Source organism: Capricornis sumatraensis, chromosome X (genome assembly GCF_032405125.1).
Source record: "Capricornis sumatraensis isolate serow.1 chromosome X, serow.2, whole genome shotgun sequence".
NCBI lineage: Eukaryota > Metazoa > Chordata > Mammalia > Artiodactyla > Bovidae > Capricornis > Capricornis sumatraensis.
In genome coordinates, this window is record NC_091092.1 from 27719098 (window position 1) to 27743637 (window position 24540).

Below are 24540 nucleotides of genomic sequence, written 5' to 3' on the forward strand. Positions count from 1 at the left end.
GATAAAAAGAAGGTTAATATAACAGAAGGTATAAATATATAATTGTTTTCATTTCTTTTCTTAGGTCCTATAAAAGTCATAAAAGTATATAGAATAATATAATAACACAGTGGTGCCCAGGGACCAGTGTCATGGAAGACAATTTTTCCATGGACCGGGGTGGTGGTAGGGGTGGTTTCAGGATAACTCAGATGCATTACATTTATTGTGCTTCTCTGAGAATCTAATGCTGTTGCTGATTTGACAGGAGGGGGAACTCAGGTTCATGTTCCCGGGGAAAAGCTGTAAATATAGATGAAGCTATGCTTGTTCGCACGCCACTCACCTCCTGTTGTGTGACCTGGTTCTTAACAAGCCACAGAGTGGTATCAGTCTGTGGCCTGGGGTTGGGGACCCCTGTAATAATGTATTGTTAGTTTGTAACATTTATAGATGTAATATGTATCATGAAAAGGGACAAAAGAGAATAGAAGTATATAGGAATGTTTTATGTCTCACTGGAATTAAATTACTATAAATCTGAAGCTGATTCTTAGTGGGACATGAATGGTGGGTTTCCCTGGTGGTCCAGTGGTTGAGAATCTACCTGCCAATGCAGGAGACACAGGTTCGATCCCCTGGTCCAGGAAGATCTCACATGCCCCAGAGCAACTAAGCCTATGCGTCACAACTACTGAGCCCACGTGCTGCAACTACTGAAGCCCGTGTGCTCTAGAGGCCGTGCTCTGCACTAAGAGAAACCACTGCAGTGAGAAGGCCACACGCCACAACAAAGAGTAGCCCCCGCTCACTACAACTAGAGAAAGTCTGAGTGCAGCAACAAAGACCCAGAATATCCAAAAATAAATAAATAAAATTAAAAAAATAAAATGCTGGAAAAGCGTATTTTCCATCTAAACCTAAAGCAAGCATTAGGAAGGTAATAATAAAGATTAGAAGGAAATTAATGAAAGAGAGACTAGAAAAACAACAGAGAAAAATCAATGAAACCAGAAGTTGGTTCTTTGAAAAGATCAATAAAATTGGCAAACTTTTAGCTAGATTGACTCAAAAATAACAAAAGAGAAGAGGATTCAAATGACTAGAATCAGAAACCAATAGGAAATTTCCTGACAGTCCAATGGTTAGAACTTAGCATTTCACTGCCCAGCCTGGGTTTAACTTATATCCACAAGACATGCAGCACGGCCAAAAAAGGAAAAAACAAAAGAAATGAGGAGGGCATATTGCTGATCCTATACAGATAAAAAGGATTACAAATGAACACCTTGAATAATTGTAAAAGAAAATAAAGATTAAAATGAATGGAAAACCATCCTATGTTCACTGAGTTCGATTAGAAGATTACTATTAATTAACATTGTTTATTTATTTATTTTTGGCCCTGCCACCTCTCAGCTTTCAGGGTCTTAGTTCCTGACCAGGGGTCGAGCCCAGGCCCCCTGCAGTGAAAGCATGTAGTCCTAACCACAGGACCACCAGGGAATTCCCCATATTAGTTAACATTATTTAGATGGAAATAATCCCTAAATTGATTTACAGATTCAGTGAAATCTCTATTAAAATCCCAGCTGATTTATTTGTAGAAGTTGATGAGCTGACTCAAACATTCATAAGGAATTTTGGAGATCCAGACTATCCAAAACAATAGGGAGGTTCACACTTCTGATTTTAAAACTTTCTATAAAATGACAGTAATCAAGACCTTGTGGTACTGGCATAAGAATAGACACACAGGTAAATGGAGTAGAACTGACAGTCCAGAAACAAGCCCACTTGGCTACAGTCAACTGATTCATTTTAAAAGAGTGCCAAGAACATTCAATGGTCTTTTCAACAAATGGTGCTAGATCACAGGATAGCCACAGGCTGAAGAATGAAATCAAACCCTTATATCATGCCATAAACAAAAATTAAAATGGATCAAAAACCTAAATGAAAGAGCTAAAACTATAAAACTCTTGAAAACATAAGGGTAAATCTCTATGACTTCAGATTTATCAATGTATTTTCAGATATAACACCAGAAGCATGAATAACAAGAAAAGTGGTTAAATTGTACTTCATCAAAATTAAAAGCTTTTGTGGTTCAAAGAATACCAACAAGAAAGTAAAAAGACAACTCAGATTGGGAGAAAAATTTTGTACATTATATATCTGATATGGGTCTGGTATGCAGAATATATAAAGAACTCTTAGAACTGAACAACCAGAGTCAAAAAACCCAATTAAAAACTGGGTAAAGGACGTGAATAGACAGTTCTCCAAAGATGACATAAATGGCTAACATGCACATGTAAAGATGCTCAGTCATAAGTCATTCAGTTCAGTTCAGTCGCTCAGTCATGTCCGACTCTTTGCAACCCCATGAATTGCAGCACGCCAGGCCTCCCTGTCTATCACCAACTCCTGGAGTTCACTCAAACTCATGTCCATCGATTCGGTGATGCCATCCAGCCATCTCATCCTCTGTCATCCCCTTCTCCTCCTGCCCCCAATCCCTCCCAGCATCAGAGTCTTTTCCAGTGAGTCAACTCTTCACATGAGGTGGCCAAAGTATTGGAGTTTCAGCTTTAGCATCAGTCCTTCCAAAGAACACCCAGGACTGATCTCCTTTAGGATGGACCGGTTGGATCTCCTTGCAGTCCAAGGGACTCTCAAGAGTCTTCTCCAACACCACAGTTCAAAAGCATCAATTCTCTGGCGCTCAGCTTTCTTTATAGTCCAACTCTCACATCAATACATGACTACTGGAAAAACCATAGCCTTGACTAGATGGACCTTTGTTGCCAAAGTAATGTCTCTGCTTTTGAATATGCTATCTAGGTTGGTCATAACTTTCCTTCCAAGGAGTAAGCGTCTTTTAATTTCATGGCTGCAATCACCATCTGCAGTAATTTTGGAGCCCCCCAAAATAAAGTCTGACACTGTTTCCACTGTTTTCCCATCTATTTCCCATGAAGTGATGGGACCAGATGCCATGATCTTCGTTTTCTGAATGTTGAGCTTTTTAGTTCCTCTTCACTTTCTGCCATAAGGGTGGTGTCATCTGCATATCTGAGGTTATTGCTATTTCTCTGAGCAATCTTGATTCCAGCTTGTGCTTCTTCCAGCTCAGCGTTTCTCATGATGTACTCTGCATAGAAGTTAAATAAGCAGGGTGACAATATACAGCCTTGACATACTCCTTTTCCTATTTGGAACCAGTCTGTTGTTCCATGTCCAGTTCTAACTGTTGCTTCCTGACCTGCATACAGGTTTCTCAAGAGGCAGGTCAGGTGGTCTGGGAGTCCCATCTCTTTCAGAATTTTCCACAGTGTATTGTGATTCACACAGGCAAAGGCTTTGGCACAGTCAATAAAGCAGAAATAGATGTTTTTCTGGAATGCTCTTCCTTTTTTGATGATCCAGTGGATGTTGGCAATTTGATCTCTGGTTCCTCTGCCTTTTCTAAAACCAGCTTGAACATCTGGAGGTTCACGGTTCACGTATTGGTGAAGCCTGGCTTGGAGAATTTTGAGCATTACTTTACTAGCATGTGAGATGAGTGCAATTGTGCGGTAGTTTAAGCATTCTTTGGCATTGCCTTTCTTTGGGATTGGAATGAAAACTGACCTTTTCCGGTCCTGTGGCCACCGGTGAGTTTTCCAAATTTGCTGGTATATTGAGGGCAGCACTTTCACAGCATCATCTTTCAAGATTTGAAATAGCTCAACTGGAATTCCATCACCTCCACTAGCTTTGTTCATAGTGATGCTTTCTAAGGTCCACTTGACTTCACATTCCAGGATGTCTGGCTCTAGGTGAGTGATCACACCATCGTGATTATCTTGGTCATGAAGATCTTTTTTGTACAGTTCTTCTGTGTATTCTTGCCACCTCTTCTTAATATCTTCTGCTTCTTTTAGGCCCATACCATTTCTGTCCTTTATCAAGCCCATGTTTGCATGAAATGTTCCCTTGGTATCTCTAATTTTCTTGAAGAGATCTCTAGTCTTTCCCATTCTGTTCTTTTCCTTTATTTCTTTGCATTGATCACTGAGGAAGGCTTTCTTATCTCTCCTTGCTATTCTTTGGAACTCTGCATTCAGATGGGTATATCTTTCCTTTTCTCCTTTGCTTTTTGCTTCTCTTCTTTTCACAGCTATTTGTAATGGCTCCCCAGACAGCCATTTGGTTTTTTGCATTTCTTTTCCATGGGGATGGTCTTGCTCCCTGTCTCCTGTACAATGTCATGAACCTCCGTCCATAGTTCATCATAGGCACTCTATCTATCAGATCTAGTCCCTTAAATCTATTTCTCATTTCCACTGTATAATCATTAGGAAAGTACAAATCCAAGCCATGATGAGATACTGCTTCACACCTACTAGGATTGCTATTAAGAAAAAGGGAAATAACAAGTGCTGGTGATGTGGAGAAATTGGAGCCCTCTTACACTGCTGGTAGGAATATATTGGGTTGGCCAAAACTTTGTTCAGACGTAGAGGGGTGGGAGAGAAGTTCAAGAGGGAGGGGACATATGTATACCTCTGGCTGATTCATGTTGACGTATGGAAGAAACAAACATAATACTGTAAAGCAATTATCCTTCAATTAAAAATACTTAAAAAAAAACAAAAAGTTTGTTCAGGTTTCCTAAATAAAATGCCTTAGCTGCTAAAAAACGACAGTTTGCCAGTGCTTCAAAAAGTTAGAGAGCATTACCATATGACCTAGCAATTCTACTCCTAGGTGAATACTCAAAAGAATCGAAAAACAGGTACTCAATGATATATACACTCATTTTTCAGAGCAGCACTATTCACAATTGACAAAAGGTGGAAAATACAAAAATATCCATCAACAGAAAGACGGATAATAAATTATGGTGTATACATAGAATGGAATATTATTCAGCTTCAAAAAGGAAGTGCTGATACATATACATACTACAATGTGAATGAACCTTGAAAACATTGTATTAAGTGAAAGCCAGACACAAGACAACATACTGTATGATTCCTTTTACATGAAGTATCTAGAATAGCTAAATCCACAGAAACAATGAAGATTGGTGGTTGCCAGAAGATGCTGAGAGGAGAGACTCAGGAGCATTTACTTAACGGGTATGAGGTTTTCTTCTGGGGTGATGAAAATGTTTTGGAATTATATAGAGCTAGTAGTTTCATAGGGCTTCCCAGGTGATGCTAGTGGTAAAAAACCTGCCTGCCAATGCAGGGGACGTAGAGACGCCTGGGTCGGAAAGATCCCCTGGAGAAGGGCATGGCAACCCACTCCAGTATTCTTGCCTGGAGAATCCCATGGACAGCAGAGCCTGGCGGGCTATAGTCCATGGGGTCACAAACAGTTGGACGCGACTGAAGCGACTGAGCACACACGCACAGTAGTTTCACAACATTGTGAATGCCACCAAACTGTTCACTTTAAACTGGTTAATTTCATGTTATGTGAATTTCACTTCAGTTAAAAAACAGCTTTAAAAAGGTTAAGCAGTTAACCATATAACAGCATTTCCACTCCTATATATCTCCCCAAGAGAAATGAAGATACACCTAAACACAGAAGTATGTGTCCATGAATGTATCATTACTCATAATAGCCAAAATATGGAAGCAATCTAAAGTCCATCAATTGATAGATGGATAAACAAAAGGTAGTATCTCCGTAAAATGGAGTATTACTCAGCCACATTACAGAATGTATTGATATACTCGACAACATGGATGAACCCTAAGAACATGCTAAAAGAAAGCAGGCAGACACAAAAGACCACACATTGTATTGGGCTGGCCCAAAAGTTCAGTCCAGGCTTTCCGTAAAAAACCCAAATGAACTTTCGGGCCAACCCAATATGATTCCATTGATACGAAATGTCCAGGAAAGGCAAACATATAGAGACAGAAAGATTGCTGGATGACAGGGGAGATGGAGAAGGACTGCTAATGGGTATGCTTTTCTATTATTAGAAAAATTTTTAAATTTTAATTTTATTGGAACATAGTTGATTTACACTATTGTGTTAGTTTCAGATATAGGGTAGGCTTTTCTTTTTGAAGTACTGAGAAAATGTTCTGAAATTATAGTGGGGATGATTGCACAACCTTGTGAATATACTTGTGAATAAAAGCAACTCAAGGGCATATTTTAAAACGGTGAATTATATGATATGCAAGTTGTATCTCAGTAAAGCTGTTATAAGAAAATGAGAGATACTAAGTATATATTATTCTTGGCTTGGCGAGAGGGAAGGAGAGAGAAATAGCTAAAGAGGAAGATCAATGTAAAAAGAGCAAGGGAGTGATTACCATAAAAATCAGCAGAGTGGTTACCTGTGTGTGCCATCTGGAGAATCCGGATACTTGAGGGGCTTCTTGAGCATTGTTACTTTTGTATTTCTTGACCTGGGTGGTGGTTATGCCAAGGCTTCCTGTGTAGCTACTTGTTATACTGCAAAGTTGTGTTTTATGCACTTTTCTGTATGTGCCTCTCTCCATCTCACTAAATGGTACCACTTTCCACCCAGTTACTCAAGTCAAAAATCTTGGAGTCACCTTGACTCTTGTCTTTATCTTACACCTCATATCTAACCTGCCAAGACATCTTGTCAGTTTTACCTTCAGACTACATCTAGAGTCTGACTCCTTCTCATCACCACCTGGTTTGAGGCACTTGCTATCTCTCACCTGGACAATAGCAGTAGCCTTCTGATCTCTCCGCTTCATCCCTTGACCTGCCTACCCTGGAGTATTTTCTACATAGCAACCAGTTTCTGTTTTCTCCCTTGACTTGAAGGTATTTCTTAATGAAATATTAATCACACACAATGAAATGCACATACATGTACATTCCAATGAGTTTGATAAATGTAGACACTAGTGTAACATACACCCCAGTTAAGACATAAAACATTCCCACTACCCCCCATAAGTTCCAGAAGGATCCTTTCTAAAGCCAGTGTCAGATCATGTGAGTCCTCTGCTTAAAACCTCCCAGTGACCCTCCTTGTCACTGAAAATAAAACCTTAAGTTCTTGCAATGGCTCATAAAGCTGTACACAGTCTGCCCTCACCCCCCATTACTTCTCTTATCTCATCTTAGAGTTCTTTCCTCTTCCTTGAGTTCATTCTGTGTGGGCTCCCCAAAACAGATCATTACATTTCTTCCTCACTGTTCTCAGGACAAATTGGGCACTTTCCTGCCTCAGGGCTTTTGTACTGAGTGTCCTCAGTCTGGAATGCTGTTCTGCCAGATTATCTGCTTCATTTAGGTCTCTGCTCAAATGTCACCTTATCAGAAAGAGATCCTCCCTGACCACCCTATATACAACAACATGCCCCTCCCCGCTGCCCACTGCTCTCTCATCCCCTTACCTTGCTCCAGTGTTCTTTATAGCACTTAGCTCCATTTATTATATATTATGCATGTGCGATTCTGCTACACTCTCTCATGTAAGTTCTAGAGTGTGGGGATTCGAGTGCCTTTGCTTTGGCTGTATCTCCAGTGCATAGCACCTGACTTGGTGGCTCAGACGGTAAAGGGTCTGCCCGCAATGCGAGAGACCTGGGTTCGATCCCCGGGTTGGGAAGATCCTCTGGAGAGGGAAATGGCAACCCACTCCAGTACTCTTGCTTGAAAAATTCTGTGGATGGAGTGAGCCTGGTAGGTTACAGTCCAGGACTCGCAAAGAGTCGGACACAACTGAGCGACTTTCCTTTCCAGTGCATAACTTAATGCCTGGCATATAGTGGGTGCTCAAAAACTATTTATTAGGCTAGCAGGAACCCCAGAGGGCGGCGGTGCAGCCGAGGGGCGAGCACGGACAGCGGGCGGCCCGGGCGTTGGTCCTGGGCCGTGTCTCGACCTCTCCGGAGCCGGGGGCAGGCCGCGTGAAGGTGACTTAGGGAGACCTTGCGGTGTTGCCGTGGATCGCGCCTCCTGGCTGGCCTGGAAAAAAGGCGGAAGGACAGGCCGAGCGCATTCGTGCGAGAGCCTAGAGTGGCCCCAGGCGGCGCGAGCAGCACCAGGCGGAGCCAGGGAGAGCTCCGGCCCTGCCCCAGGGGAGGAATTTGAAATTGGAAGAGGAACAAGAAAAAAACCAAAATTTTATCAGAAGCGCTGGCGACTCTAGCCACTGAACATCACGAATTAGAGCAGTCTCTGGTCAAAGGCTCCCCGCCTCTGAGCATCTTTAGTGAGGGCGAGTCCTGTCCCTGAGCAGACTGGAAGCAGTGACTGACCACGCACTCCTTGGAAGAGGAAGCAGAGCACCCGAGCAGTAGACAGCACAGAATGGCGGAAGGCAAGGACTCTGGTGGTGGAGACGCATTCTCCAAAGGCATCAAAAAACACAGAACAAGCCTGCCCTCCCCTATGTTTTCCAGAAATGACTTCAGTATCTGGAGCAGCCTCAGAAAATGTATCGGAATGGAACTCTCCACAATCACCATGCCAGTTATATTTAATGAGCCTTTGAGCTTCCTCCAGCGACTCACTGAATTTATGGAGCATGCTTACCTCACCCACAAGGCCAGTTCGTTTGCAGATCCTGTGGAAAGGATGCAGTGGGTAGCTGCCTTTGCTGTCTCTGCTGTTGCTCCTCAGTGGGAACGCACTGGAAAGCCTTTCAACCCACTTCTGGGAGAGACTTATGAATTAGTTCAAGATGACCTTGGTTTCAGACTCATCTCTGAGCAGGTCAGCCATCACCCACCCATTAGTGCATTTCATGCTGAAGGATTAAACAATGATTTCATCTTTCATGGTTCAATCTATCCCAAACTGAAGTTCTGGCGGAAAAGCATAGAAGCAGAATCCAAAGGAACCATGACATTGGAGCTTCTTGAACACAATGAAGCATATACGTGGATGAATCCTACCTGCTGTGTACACAACATCATTGTGGGAAAGCTCTGGATGGAGCAGTATGGGAGTGTGGAGATCACAAACCTCAAGACTGGGGACAAATGCGTGTTGAATTTTAAGCCATGAGGCCTTTTTGGTAAAGAATTACACATAGTTGAAGGCTACATTCAAGATAAAAGCAGAAAGAAGCTCTGTGCTCTCTACAGGAAGTAGACAGAATGTTTATACAGTGTTGAATTGGCCACATTTGATGCTTACCAAAAAAATGATAAGAAAAATACTGAAGAGAAGAACAGCAAACAGGTGAGTGCTTCTGAGGAGTCGGATGAAATGCCAGTGCCAGAATTCCAGAGTGTGTTTGTCATCCCTGGGAGCGTTCTCCTGTGGCAAATAGCCCCGCGGCTTCCGAATTCAGCCCAGATGTATAATTTTACTAGCTTTGCAGTGGTTTTGAATGAAGTAGACAAGGAGATGGAGAGCATGCTTCCTAAGACAGACTGCAGGTTGCGACCTGACATCAGAGCCATGGAGAACAGGGAAATGGATCAAGCCAGTGAAGAAAAAAGCAACTTGAGAAACAAAGAGTGGCACGCAAGAACAGGTCCAAGTCAGAGGACTGGAAGACGAGGTGGTTCCATCAAGGCCCTAATCCCTACAGCGGAGCTCAGGACTGGCTTTATTCTGGCAGCTACTGGGATAGAAACTACTTCAATTTGCCTAACGTTTACTAAAATGTAGACAAGTTGGGGTGTTTTGGCTTATCCACAGATAAGTCTTAAATCTATGTTTTAAAATTTTCTTCCTTAGTTTCTCCTTATCTTTTTTCAAAGGGAAAAACCATCTCATGATAACTTGCACTTCACCCAACAATAGTGGGGCATAGGGTGATACTGGTGATGAAAGTCTTAGGAAAAATGGGTAATTCTGCTATCCAGTCATGCTTCTTTGGAATACTATTTTATACAGAGGTATGGGAAACTGCTGGCAAATATGCTTTTGATGTTTGCTGTTGCCATATTTACTGAAAGTTTATACTTAAATGTAACTTTAGCTTTATGGAATTATATAGTAACCCAAATAAAGTTTTTTGAATATTTTTATGCTGTCATGCTTGAATGTTTTAGATTTAACTTTGTAATGGTTAGAATTCTCCTATATGAGGTTTATATGCTCAAATACAGAGAAGGTTTTATGTCATTTTTGTAAAGACTACATTGAAAAGATGGCTTTTCTTCACACTATTCCTATCAATTTTACTCCTTCCCATTCCTAAAAAGAAAAAAAACATGCCTGAATGTTTGGAAGAGACAGTCCTGATTTGAAAATTCTAAACTGGAAAAAGTATTTCATTTGCTTATTTTAGTACTCTCAACTTACTTGTACAGTTTTCTATAATTAATGACATTAGAATTAAAAAGTGAATAAAACCTAGCAATTCACAAAAATACCATAGAAATAGAGGTTTTAGGCACCATCATTACATAATGACAAACCTTTTTAAATGCTTCAACTTCCATTGACAAATGCCACCAGAGAAACTCAGTTGTATTCATGTATTATAAATATCAAACTATATAAAAGGAGGTCTTGTGCATTTGAGGTTTACAAGGCACCTGTGTACTTAAGATATGTATGGAGACCTACTATACAGTAGCTTTGCTCCTTTAATTGGGGTACATTAATCTTTTGGTATTTATCTACCCAATCCCAGACTGAGATTTTGCTCCTATGGGCCTTAGGTAACCTCCAGCAAGTTATTTCAATGGCTGTCTTGAAGTTAAGAAGTTATAATGAAATAATCTACCTGATGCTAATAACGGCTTTAGAATGGTAAAAAAAAAAAAAAAAAAAAAAAAAAATTTAAATGAATGTCTCCAGTCCCCAGTCTAGTCCAGTCTGCCATGATATCACGTGGACTGGTGCACCAGCCTCCAGACTGATCTGTCTTGTGTCCAGATTCTACAGTCCATTCCCCACAGTGAAGAATTATCTTTTTAAAATTCAAATCTGATCAGCTCACTTTCTTTCTTAAAACTTTTTGATGGCATCCCTTTGCCTTTCTGATAAAGTCCAGAGTCCTTAACATGACAGCAAGGTGGCTGTTCTTTGGCCCTGACTACCTGGCCACCTGTCTTTTTCCTCCAGCGTCCTGGACTGCTTGGAGTTCTTAGCTGAAGCCAGTCTCTCACTTCAGGTCCTTGGTATCTACTGACCCTCTGACTTGGATACTCTTCCTAATCCCCATTTACAGGTCTCCAGTTGAGGGTCGTCTCCTAGGGGAGCCTCCTCTGAACTCTCAGACTAGGTTAGCGCCTTTAGGGTCCAGCTGCAACTCATCTCGGCTGGCATGCTCTTTATCCCTCCATATTTATTTTATTTATTTTTGGCTATGCCACAAGGCTTGCGGGATCTCAGTTCCCTGACCATGAATTGAACCCGGGCCATGGCAGTGGAAGCCCAGAGTCCTAACCACTAGGCCACCAGAGAACCACCCCCATATTCAATTTTTTTCTAATTTGTAAGAAGAACTATTTAGTTTTCACCTATGAAATGAAGTTGCACCATTTAATTAGAGTAATAAAAATAGTTCTTTTAAAAATTTTAATCATAAACTTTGTAAACATGAAAAATACCTTGAGCATACCACGATTTTTGCTACTCATTGTCCTGTTTCTTTCCATAACACTTGTTAGAACAGTTTACTTTGCCTTCCACCTCAGTGTGTGTGTTAAGTTGCTTCACCTGTGTCCGACTCTCTGTGACCCTATGAACTGTAGCCCCCAGGCTCCTCTGTCCAAGGTAATCTCCAGGCAAGAATACAGGAGTGGGTTGCCATGCCCTCCTCCAGAGGATCTTCCTGACTCAGGGATTGAACCTACATCATTTTACATCTTCTGCATTGGCAGGCAGTTTATCTACCACTAGCGCCACCTAAGTTTCTCTTTCTCCAACTGCCTCTACAACTATTTCTTTCCTTTCTGTTTTTTTTTTTTTTTTGGTCTCATTCCTTAAATGCTGTTTTCTGTGTCATACTTTCTTAAGCCCTTTTCCCGCTAGGCTTCTCATGTATCCCCACTGTACTTAATACATTCTGTTAAAGAATATATGACATTGTATGAAATGACTTTGATTCTGAATTCTCTCAAGGGCTGGAATTGGCTTAATCCTGAGAGGTCAGCCCAGTGCACTTTTGTTTTTGTACTCATCAAACCTGCACTGTGTGATGTCTAGCTCCATGAGGTCAGGGGCTATGTCTATCTTCTTTGCTAATATCCCGTATGCTAGGCACAGTGCCTGACAAGGGTGGCTCCTCAAAGAATATCTTTAAATAGATTAATGTATATGAATATAAAAACTCTAACCCACAATTTATTCTTACATCTTTTCCCTGGGATCAGCCCAAATTCTACTCAGATCAATAAAAATTTACTAGTCATTTGTCCTAACTGGCCTCCCTGCCTTCCATCTTGCTGCAGTCTGATAGCCTGTAACCATAGTTATATTTTTAAAAAAAGTTTGTGTTCCCCTCCCGAAATCTCTTTACCTACAGAATATAGCCAAAGCTCCTCGGCTTGGGTTCAAGGCTTTGGCCCCGATCTCCTTTTTCAGACCTCTCTGAGTTTATTTATTAAGTGCTTATTATATGCCAAGCACTGGCCTGGTCACTGAGGAATTCACAGGCTAGTTGGGAAAACAGGTACGTAGATTAGTAGGGCATGATCAGCTCTATGAAAACAGTTTCAGACAAATGTTAGGTTTTTGCCTTCTGCAGGTTCACAAGTTCAGTCCAGAACTGCATAGGGTCACTACCAGCTACATTTCAAATGTTCAACAGCCACATGAAGCTAGTGGCTATCATATTGGACCCCGGAGCACAGACCATTTCAATCATCCATGGAAGAAGTTACCTATGCTTCAAGGAGAGCAAGGAGCAGTCCCCATACACAGGTTGCAGGGCTAGCTACCAGTCCCCCATCCTAATTCTCCCACTCTTACTGCTCCCTCAACCCCTAACACACACACACACACACCTTGGCTGGGGTGTATTTTGAAGTACTACAGGCTCCCAAAAGATCATGCATGAAAATACTTTTGTAAATTATTAAGTGATGCATAATTGTGATATAATAAATAGGTTCAGTTCTTGTTTTTATCACAGCTTTGGTCACTTCAAGCAAATTCTAGCTCTTTCGTTGAACTTCTCCCATCCCCCAAATTTATGTAAAAGGGTTATAAAAAGTAACTGTTACACACAGGCAGCATTTATGCCAGGTAAAACTCCAGATTTTACCTACCTTGATGCTTTTGCAAGCCATCCATCCAGGACCCCACTTCACCACCCACCTTTTCTTCTCACTCACTTTCCCCAGAAAGGAAGCACGAGAGTTAAAATTTCCAAAACAACAAAACGTTTATTTTGAGATTTGAGAATAATGGGAAAATTTAAGTAATGGGAACTGGATCCTCATCGGGGTCTTCTGGGAAATCTGAAGCACCACCCCCTTCTGCAGCTCGGTGCTTCTCCAGTTTAGCAATCAATTCTTTCGCTGGATTGAAGACGCCATTGGTCTGCTGGTCACAGACATAGCAGCGCGGGGTGGTGCGGAAATGCTGCAGCGCGCAGCTCTCGCAGAAATAATGCCTGCACTTGGTGACAACTGGGTTTTGGAAGGTCTGGCGACAGATGAAACACTTGAATGGTATTTCCTCCTCATCGCTTCCCACTTCATAGTTTTCATCCTCATAGACACCATAGCGACCCTCATCAAGCTCGCGTTCGATCTGCCACCCGTGCTTGTAATCTGAACGGTCATGGAGGAATTTGCAGCTGTCTCCGAAGCCGCAAAAGCCAGTCTCCTTGTAGTCCTTACAAATGTCCGGCTGGTAATCCCAGCGCACGGTGGCACGCAGATGCTCGGGAGCTCGGATGGGGCCCTTCCTCACCATTCCGGAGGAAGCATTGCCCATAGACGTATCCTTGGGTTTCATGTATTTTTGATAATTATTGATTCCCCGATAGATCTTGTCATCTTCCTTGCCCCTCAGCTCTTCCTGGATCTTCTGGCTGCGCTCAAAGATGGCTTGTGCGTCACGCTCCTTCTCTGTGTCTAGCTCGTAGACAGCAGTCGCCCCCATATCTTCTGGCCCCACGGGTTTCGCCGAGCGAGTGGACTTATAGACCACGCCGAGACTCTCGGATTTGTTCTCCTCCTCCTCCTCGCTACTCAGGTCGCCGTATGCCACCTTCTGTTTACCACTGCCACGGGTCTTCTGTATCATCGGATTGTGGACCGCTCGCTTTTTTTCCGGGCGAACCACAGTGTTCCCTTCGTCACTGCTGCTGCTGCTGTCTCCGGACTCCTGGTTGCAGATTGGGCGCTTTCTGCGGCCTGCAGCCACTTTTCGCCCAGGCTTTTTGAAAAGAAAGGTGCACACCTGGTCTGTCGTCTTTCCTGGGGAAAGTTGCTCTGCCATTTTTAGAGTCTTGAGGTCCGAAACGGCGATGGTCTACTGGCTGGCGTTACTGCACGTCGGGCGCACGACTGCGAGTTGATGCAAAAATCTGCTGCAGAAAGAGGACTGCGGAAGCAGGGAGTGTGCGAGAGCGCAGAGGACTGCGGGAGCAGGGAGTGTACGAGAGCGCGGGCGCGCGCCTCTCTTGAGCCCTGCCGCGCCCCGTCGCTTCCTCTGGAGGCTTACGTGACTCCTGCCCCGCTCGCGCGCAGCCGCGGAGCTTACCCGGAAGAGATCGAAGCCGGGTCACCTTTAAGGGACCTGGAAGGGAGTGTTTGGCCTCGGGAACGGCGTCGCGATGTGGTTCGAGGTTCTCCCCGGGATCGCCGTCATGGGCGTGTGCTTGTTCATCCCGGGAATGGCCACCGCACGCATCCACAGGTTCAGTAATGGGGGCAAGGTAAGGCGGCTTCTCCGGCCCGGCGGCTGATTCCATCGCTGCCGTTACGTAATGGATGGTGGCGTCGGGAGGCCCTTAGGACCCGGAGGCTGTCTCCGAGATGGTAATACTGAGATCCGTCCTCGCCAGTCTTTTTTATTGCCTAAAAGCGGAGACTTGCGGAAGGAAACACGTCCGGAACCGTATTCCACTTTAGTAAGGATTTAATAAGGTTGTTGGGTGAAGCCAGGGCGGGAGGGTGGAGTAGAGACTGGGGGCTGGAAAGGTAGGAGATTAAAAGAGGTTAAGTCCAAACTCCTAGGCAGAGGAGAAAGAACATAGAAAGTATTAGTCGCTCAGTCGTGCCCGACTCTGCAATCCCATGGACTGTGGCCCGCCAGGCTCCACTGTCCATAGAATTCTCCAGACAAGAATACTGAAGTGGGTTATCATATCCTTCTCCAGGGGATCTTGCCGACCTAGGGATCGAACCGGGGTCTCCTGCATTGCAGGCAGATTGTTTACCGTCTGAACCACCAGGAAAGCCCTACCTAGGCAGAGGAGAGAGGCGTCAATTAGTCTTACGTCCACTCCAAGTCTCTTTTCTGGCTGTATTTTTATTTTAATTTCTCGCATCCATATCTCGGTAGCTTCTCGCTTTTCACTTTTTCCTAGCCTTGATTTAATTAGTTTGTCTTGTTTTCTTTTTTTGGCCTTGACGCGCTGTTTGCGAAATCTCAGTTCTCGACCAGGGATTGAACCCCGGCAACTGGCTGTGAAAGCGCCAAGTCCTAATCACTGGACGGCCAGGGAATTCCCCTTAATTAGGTTTTTACCTTGACATTTTTTTTTAATCCCCCACTTTCTCTTGCAAGCCTTTAGGAATTTAGCTCAAGCTCCTGTTTTTCACTTTAGGATTGTGATTTTCCTCTCTAACTAGTTTTTTAGTCAGGTCAAGTCAAGTGGAGTCGCTCGGTCGTGTCCGACTCTTTGCGACCCCATGGACTGTAGCCTGGCAGGCTCCTCTGTCCATGGGATTTCCAGGCAAGAATACTGGAGTGGGTTGCCATTTCCTTCTCCAGGGGATCTTCCCAATCTAGGGATCAAACCCGGGTCTCCCGTAGGCAGATGCTTTTACCGTGTGAGCCACCAGGGAAGTCATAAAGTATCAATGTATTTGGTTTCTGGTTTTGTGATTGTCTTACACTTGTGACCTACCGCTGTTCTTTCATCTCAGTGTCCCCAAAAGGAACAAGTAGTCATGATTTAAAAAAAAAAAAAAAGAGGAAAGAAAGAAAATGATGCTGGTTAAAACAGAAAGTGTAAGAAGTCATGGTTACCATCTTAATTCTAAAGTTTAGTGGTCTGATTTTATTTAAGAGTCTATCTTAATTTGTTTTTTATATGAGTGATGATTCCATTTTTCTGGAATGTCACTTATTAAAGCTCTCTGTTAGCTCACTCACCTTTATAAACTGCAATAATGATTTCCTTTCATTGTAGGAAAAAAGGGTTGCCCATTATCCATATCAGTGGTATTTGATGGAAAGAGATAGGCGCGTCTCTGGAGTAAACCGTTACTATGTGTCAAAGGTAAGATGGCTCTGATGCTAGCTCACCTGTCAGGGTTGAGGTGCATTCTGGTTAACGTTTTCGAAAGGGCTTACAGCAGACTGGGAAAATGCAAATTAAAGTAGCACAGTGCCTTTTACATACTTAATGATCATCTTATTCTCTGCATTGTCTGCCTATATCCTTTCTTGTTCCGTTGTCTTTTTTCTTTTTGATTTATAAAGGTTCTTATTATACAGTACAGATGTTAATCTTTTGTCTCTTTTATATGTGGCAAATATTTTTCTGTCTGCTGTCCTTTTTACTTTATCCTGGCTTTCGTCAGATGGATTTTTAATCTGGATGTTCTGTTTGTCATAGTTTACATTGATACAAAGGACTTTCGTATCCAAGATTCTAAAAAATATTTCTACAGTTTCTCCAAATACAATTAACAGTCCTTTCCCCTTTTTCTCAGTTAGTACTCTGACCTGTCTACAGGTCATTTGGGGGTATAATGTGAAGCAAGGGTTTAACTTTAGTTTTTTCCAAGAAACAGCCAGTTATAAGAATTATCGTATAGAACAGTCCATTTTTTTGTTTGTTTCAGATACCACTCTAGTAAACTAAATTTCCATATACACATGGGCCTGTTTCACTAATGTACTCTTTTGTACTCCATTGGTTTGCCAGTTCATGCACCAGTACATTGAAGAATTACTGTAATTTATATTTGATTGAATCACAAAATGACTTTTTGTGGGTCAAAAATGGTCAAACAGTAGCATTTCCATATGGTTCGGCCTCATAGTATGTTCTTTATGTTGTAGAAGTTTGTCCTCATTCTTTAAAAAGATTATTCCTACAATAGAAACAGAGTACCTGGACTGTGTTATTTTAACAACCTGGAAGAAACGTCATCACTGATGACACTTTTACTCTATAGTTTCTGAACCATTTGGTTGTGAACTGAGTGTGATAGAATGGTCTTCTGAAGGGGGTGGGGGGCCGGTGCGGGGGGAGGGTGGTCCCTGAACTTGAATTCTGACTCTGTTACTTCCTGACTGACTTAAGCAAGGGTCTTTTAACCTGGCTGAGCCTTCGTTGTTTTGTTTTGTATTTTAACTTTTTTCATTTGTAAAAAAGTAGAATAAGGCCAATCATCTCTTCCTGATGTTGGCTGTTGTTTTATAAATCAGTTTTAAGTGATATGTTTGCTACTGTCAGAAAATGAAAACTAGGACTCATTACAGGTTCTAGGAGTCATTGTACATCTTTGAGAAGAACAGAATTCTCTCATTTTCCTTTTTAAACTGTTTTTCAGGGTTTGGAGAACATTGATTAAGGAAACGTTTTCCTGGGTGATGATGAACAACTCAGTCATGCTCTTGTATCCCTGCTAGTAGATTATGCAGCATATTGTGTAGCATGCGTTGTATTTTGTAGTGTGTAATAAAAATAAAAAATAAAATCAGAGGTTTTCTTTACTTTTTAAAATAATACTACGCAAGATCAAGACGTCTACCCGATGTAGCGTGATCACTTAAAAAAAACTAGAAGGCAACTGAGGCTTGTAAAATTACAGCTGTAATATACACCAAGCACCAATAACTGCCCAGCGCATGATGTGTCCAAAGGTAGTTCCTACTCTTGCAGCAGATGTTACAATATTGGAAAACAGTGTTTCTTTGGAGATTGCTAGAAGGATACAGAAAATAGTAGTAGTTTTTTCCTCGTTCCTTTTCTGGGTGAATCCCTATATGCTTAAAACTCCAGACTGCACCTTCATCGTTCGTGCATCCTGTATCCACATAGAGTAGTCACTTAAGTGTTGAGTCTTATTTTAGCTTATTATGTAGAGCAGCAACAATGATTATGTTTATTAAAATGAATGTATTTGAAATAAAGAATTGTATGTCCAGTGCTAAAGGTAACCAGATAACATTAAGATCTGAAAAGATGTAACTACTGTGAAGAAGCTGATAATCCATGTGTATAGATCAACACCCCAGGTGACCACGGAACCTCTAGGTGAGAAAATTAAGTTACCTTTCTTCTCCCATCTTTTATCTGGGCCTTCCCAGATGGTAAAGAATCCACCTGCTAATGCAGGAGATGCAGGTTCGATCCTTGGGTTGGGAAGATCCCCTGGAGAAGGGAATGGCAACCCACCCCAATATTCTTGCCTAGGTAACCCCAAGGACAGAGGGGCCTGGTGGGCCACAGTTTGTGGGGTCGCAAAGGAGTCAGACATGACTGAGCAGCTAAACAACATCAACAGATTTTTTTTTTAATCCAGTTTAACATTTGATCTACTGATGAATTTAAACACACCTGCACTGTATGGCTTCCGTTGACCTCATCTTACAGGACAGTGCTTACAGAGGACTGAGGTGGCAGTCACATTCAGAGGAATACTCTATATTGTGCCACCTTAAAGGAAAGCTGTGGTCATGATTACAAATTTAATACCACCTCTGGTCTAATGATATTATACAGGGCTCATTTTATGATTGTTATGAGAACTATCTGGAAAGGAAGAGAGAGCAGGTAGTACAGAGAGGAATACAGGAGACTTAACATTACTAAATCTGTCACTAAATGTTTTGATTTTTAGGTCTGTTCTCTGTCCATGGGCCTCTAGGTGGAGCCTATCCACTAGCAGATTCATCCTTAGATAAATGTCAGGGCTTGTCACAGCAAGGAGCTGCAAAGTGACAGAAATCAGTTGGTTAGGTTCAGCATTAGCATCCGAATTTTTCAACTCCCTTTTTGGTAGCACTTGCTATGAAATTTAGCCTTATTTTTGTACTCTACTGCCAGGGAGTGAACCAGATTAAAACAGTTTGAAGCCAGAAGACTATAGTGATGCTTTGCAGCCCATATTTCTCTTGATTTTTTGAAAGTGCAGTTAGCCAGAAGGGTTTTCTTATAGCAGCTCTGACAGATGTGATCTGGCTACTGACCTCAGATTCACTACTCACCTGCTTTTAAGGCCAGTTGAAAGGACGCTTGGGAAACGATGCCATTCATTTGGTTTTGTTACCTTTTTGACTGAAGTATAGTTGATGTACAATATTATATAAGTTTCATGTACACAACAAAGTGATTCACAATTTTTAAAGGTTATACTCCATTTATAGTTAGAAAATATGGACTATGTTCCTTGTCCTATACAAGGCATCCTTGTAGCTGATTTTATACATATGGTTTTATTCTTTATCTTTAATTTTTAAAATAGATACCATACATAGCTCAAAAATCTGACAATATAAGTTGTTCAGTGAAAAGACTTCAAGTTCCCTGCCCATCACCTACCCTGCTGTCACACTACCCTGATGGGTTTCTATGCATGGAGAAAAATAAACACATGTTCTTCTGTCTTCTGTGATGGTAACACTTGACATGTATTTTACCTCTGTCACTTGTTTGGAAGAATGGTTCTTGTTTGAAATTATATTTAACCAGGCTGCCATCATTATTTCTAGGGTCAAATGAAATTGTCACTAGGAAAAGACTTTGAAAAAGATTAGAGGAAGCCATACACTTTCAGAAGGGAGAGGAAGAGGATGGCCCTACCCTTTGTTTGGGAAACACTTTTAAGTGAAATATTTATGGGAAAAAAAGACATTCTAGAATCAGCAATTCCTACTTATAAGGACCCTTAGACATTTAGTCCAAATTCAGATTCTTCAGATGAGGAAACCGGTTCAGGAATGAGAAGCAGTCACCTGGCTAGCTAGTAGCAGACCTAGAGACTAGAATCCTGGTGTCTTGACTCCCAACCTCCTGTGCTTTTAGTCTGTGTGGCTCACTTCAGTAAACCCTTCCTTTTATCTGGGCTTCCCTGATAGCTCAGTTGGTAAAGAATCCACCTGCAGTGCAGGAGGAGACCCGGGATTCATTCCTGGGTCAGGAAGATCCCCTAGAGGAGGGAAAGGCTACCCACTCCAGTATTCTGGCCTGAAGAATTCCATGGACTGTATAGTCCATGGGATCGCAAAGAGTCGGACTCGACGGAGCGACTTTCACTTTCTTTTCACTAAACCCTGCTGAGTGAATGCCACATGAGGCACTATGCCCCAGATATGAACAAGACACAGCCCCGCCCTTCTGGAGCTCAGTCAGTGTGACTGCAAGGCCATTACAGGATGGGGTGCTGAGTTCTGTGACAGGTCTGCAGAAGGTGCTGCGAGCACAGAGCGGGGGCCTGACCCAGTCTTCGGATGGGGGGAAGGGAAACGGCTTCAGGTAAGTTCCAGGTGATGCCCACACCAAGCCAAGTCTTGAAGGTTGGAGAGCACTTAGGAGATAAGCAACTGAGGTGAGAAAAAAAGCGTGAGTGTGGGCGCATCACACTAGCATGGCTGCGTGGGAAAGCGCCACAAGTCGTGCAGAACTAGAGCAAAGAGGGGCGTGGCCGGAAGGAGTGGGAAGAGAGACTGGAGAGGCTGATCGGTCTTCCGCGGTGTTGGACTTTCTCCCGGGCGGCTGGGAGCTCTGCGGGCGGCAGGCAGGAGAGTGAGGTGGGGATCCGGCTCCTTTTGCGGGGCTGCTCTGCGGAGCACCGACTGCAAGCCGTGGTTCTCAGCCAGGGCGAGTTTCGTTCCTAGGGACACATTTAAAAGTTTGGAGATGGTACCATCACCCGGGAAGTCTGGGGAAGTGCTACTGCCATCTAGTGGACAGAGGCCGGCAACGCTCCTCAACAGCCTGAGCGCAGGGGCTGGCCCTCCCAGGGTAGTTTTAGGAAGTCCATGATGACATCAACACTGCTGAGATTGAGAAACCCTGAAAACAGCCAGGTCTCCATCAAGCAACATAGCTTCTTCCTCCTGTTCCTCGTCCTTTTTTCATTCAAGTTCAGATCCCAGATTCTCCGTCGTGTGTGCGTGCTAAGTTGCTCCAGTCATGTCCCACTCTGTGCAACCCCATGGGCTGTAACCCACCAGGCTCCTGTCCATGGGATTCTCCGGGCAAGAGTACTGGAGTGGATTGCTATGTCATTCTCCAGGGGATCTTCCCCTCCCAGGGACTGAACCTGAGTCTCTTTACATCTCTTGCATTGGCAGGTGGGTTCTTTACCACTAGCACCACTTGAGAAGCCCCGGTTCTCCCTTCGCTCATCTGTAAACCTGAACTTTATCCCATCCTCGGAGGCTTTTGTTTTCCCACAGGTGTATCCCAACTCGCCGTGAGTGACGCATCTCAGATCGGGAAGGGCAAAGAACAAACCGTTTCTTTTCCGAAGGGCTGTGGAGACTGGGAACACTGAGGGTACCAGCACATCAGGAGGCTCTGCCCCCTATCAGCTGTGTGACCTCAGGCAAGTCACTTCACTACTCTGAGCATCAGATCTCCCATCTTTTAAGGGAGGATAGTTGGCGCTCTGCACACATCCCTGGGTATCTCTGGCTGTCAGGAGTTGTGTCTGTGGAGCAGTTTGTAAGTGGACGGCATCGTGCCTATGGAAGCTGTCTAGTCTGCCCCCAGCTCCCCCAAAGACACCCAGATGTGGTGTCGGGAGGACCCTCAGACCCAGTGCGTAACCAGGTGTAGGCAGTGGCAGCAGTCTTGGCTTCTCTCTTGGAACCTGTGATTACAGCCTGGGGGTTCACAGAACACTGCAGCAAAGATGGCACTAACTTTGATAAGGACACAAATTACTCTGAAGTTGTGTTCTGAAAGAGAGAAAGATGCAGTTTCCTGCCACTGCGAACCCAGGTCCTGGTTTACCCCTCCAGGTAGACGCTCCCTGCTCTGTTCCAGGGGAAGGTGGTGACTGGATAGGACTGAAGCTCATCCTCAGCAGGAAACTTCAGGATTGTGGGGAGAGACTTAAACATCACTTGGTTTTCAAGATTTTACATCACCCTGATGCTTTTGTGACCCAAGAACTCAAAATTATTCTACTACACTTTTGTACTTTCACACTTTTGTGACACACAAGACATATGGAACGATTATAGAGGTTTTTCTTTTCCAAGTGTGTTGATGCAGATTTTGCGTGTCTAAAAGACATTGACTTCCCTGGTGGCTCAGTTGGTAAAGCATTCACTTGCAATGTGGGAGACCTGGGTTCAATCCCTGGGTTGGGAAGATCCCTTGAAGAAGGGAACAACAGCCACCCACTCCAGTATTCTGGCCTGGAGAATTCCATGGCTGCAAAGAGTTGGTCATGATTGAGTGACTTTCACTTTCAAAGACACTAGCATTCAACTTCTTGATTTGAGTCTCTGTGTGCTTGTATAATGCTGCCTTCCTCCCCCCACCACATCCACATGCTCCTGACCAAACAGCTCACCTCTGAGGTTCGCATACTCGGGAATGCTCTTTTTGGGATATGCTCTTATGCTTCCCAGATGAAGCTGGAGTAGAGTCTGAGCTGGGGAGAAGAATGTTCTTAGGACCTTTACAGTTTGATGCATGGTTGAGAAAAGACAAGATGAAGACATTTCTGGAAAGAATCAACCCAAGGCTATGTTTGCATAATCTTTCATCATTAAAGGTTTCTTTGGTATATTTGCGTGTCCTCTGTGTCTGATGCTGTTGGCCACCCCCCAAAATGTATTGCTCTTTGGCAATAAAGAGCCAAATCACCAGTTTGGGGATTTCCACAAATCTTGACTGAGGACTAAAGACCTAATTGTTCTTTTCAGGGCATCATTGAGAAAATGGCCTAGCAGATCTGACTTGTGTTAACCCATGTAAATGCTGCTTTATTTGTTTGCAGACATTTTGTTTCATCTGTTGTTTTGTTTCATAGCAGGTGTCTTCCTTAATTCCAGAAAACATGGAGAAATCAATTATTATATGGGCTAGAGGGTGGTCGAGAAATAAAATTTACAAGCAAGTATGCAATTTCTTTTTTAACTTTATTTTTTATTTTTTGGCTGCAATGGGTCTTCATTGTGGCAAGCAGGGGCTACTCTCTAGCTGAAGCGCACAAGGTTTCATTGCAGTGGCTGCTCTTGTTGTAGAGCATAGGCTCTGGTGCACACGGGCTTCAGTAGTTGCAGCATGCAGGCTCAGTAGTTGTGGCTTGGAGGCTTAGTTGCTCTGTAGCCTGTGGTATCTTCCTGGACCAGGAATCAAACCCATGTCCCCTGCATCAGCAGGGGGATTCTTATCCATTGCACCACCAGGTAAATCCAACGAGTATGTAATTTCAATTATGACACCAAAGAACTGTAATGCCAAAGGCAGTAGGAGAAAAAGGAAGACAATGGAAACACTGAGTGTCACTTGCCCCCAAGAAAACAAAAAGCTTTCCTGTGTGTTTAAGATTTTCTTTGGCATACCTGCCTGTCCCCCTGTGTGCCACCTACCACACGGCTGAGGAATGTCTGTTTCACTTAGCAGACCGATTGTTTTCCTTTTAGGCTTAATACTCTTTGTTTCTAGAGGCCAGAAAACAGTGCAGGCTCCCAGAAGCCCACTCCCATCTCTTAACTTTAAGATCCTAGTCTTTGGGTCAAGCTGGGTCAGGTCTCTAAGGCAACTCTGGAGTTTTCATCCAGTGTCTGTTAAGGGCGGCCCAATGTGGGAATGACCATTTAGGGATCCCCATCGAAAGGCCAGCCATCTGGGAACAGTTCTGCCATAGTACTTGTGTTCCGAGCAGGAAGCTGTTCAATGAGGCACTCCTCCAATGGCAGACCTGCATGCTCAAGGACCGCTGGAATGTTGCAAGAGGTCTTTGTAACATCACAGCTCTCAGGGATCTGCCTACCTGGGGCTGACAGGCACAGTACTCAGGGTGTACTTTATGGATGGACAACAGGCCCCCATTTAGGAAAGGCCCTGGGCTCCTATCACCTCCTCTCCCTTCCCAGGACAGTCTGGTCAGGCCTTTTACGGTGGAAATGAAGTCAGTCAGCCACACTTGCTGAGAAGCGGCCCAAACCCATGGTGCCTTGCTACATTTGACTCACTGCTTCTTTTTTTCAGGTAAGCACAGTTTATCCTCCCAACTAGTCTGTAGGTGCACTGAGGTGGGGAAACTTGTTTCAGCTTCACTTCACTTCAGGGCCTGCAGCACTCAGAAGACCCGTGCTAGCTGACTGGGATCACTTGCCAGGGGATCATCAGCATATAGCATGAGCTTCATCTCTGAGAACAGCCTTGTGGGGCATAGGCCAGGGTTGGGGGAGTAAGAAGATAAACAAGGGAAGGGGGTGACAGGCTGAGCATGAAGGTACCAGGAGAGGTGAGGGCAGGAGCTGAGAGGG

At 43.5% G+C, this 24540-nt stretch overlaps 1 protein-coding gene, 1 long non-coding RNA gene and 1 pseudogene across 2 annotated transcripts; 2 read left to right on the plus strand and 1 right to left on the minus strand.

Annotated features, from left to right (window-relative positions):
* The first annotated feature begins 8069 nt into the window (after positions 1-8069).
* Positions 8070-9596, plus strand: LOC138071228 (oxysterol-binding protein-related protein 1 pseudogene; annotated as a pseudogene).
* Positions 9597-13308: 3712 nt separating this feature from the next.
* Positions 13309-14486, minus strand: RNF113A (ring finger protein 113A). The gene has a single exon (XM_068962811.1). It carries the CDS (start codon positions 14338-14340, stop codon positions 13309-13311), a length of 1032 nt encoding a protein of 343 aa, XP_068818912.1. The 5' UTR covers positions 14341-14486.
* Positions 14487-14853: 367 nt separating this feature from the next.
* LOC138071449 (uncharacterized) lies at positions 14854-17661 on the plus strand. The gene is made up of 3 exons (XR_011144196.1): positions 14854-14974; positions 16262-16351; positions 17634-17661. It is a non-coding gene; the product is annotated as an uncharacterized lncRNA (long non-coding RNA).
* The last annotated feature ends 6879 nt before the right edge of the window (positions 17662-24540 follow it).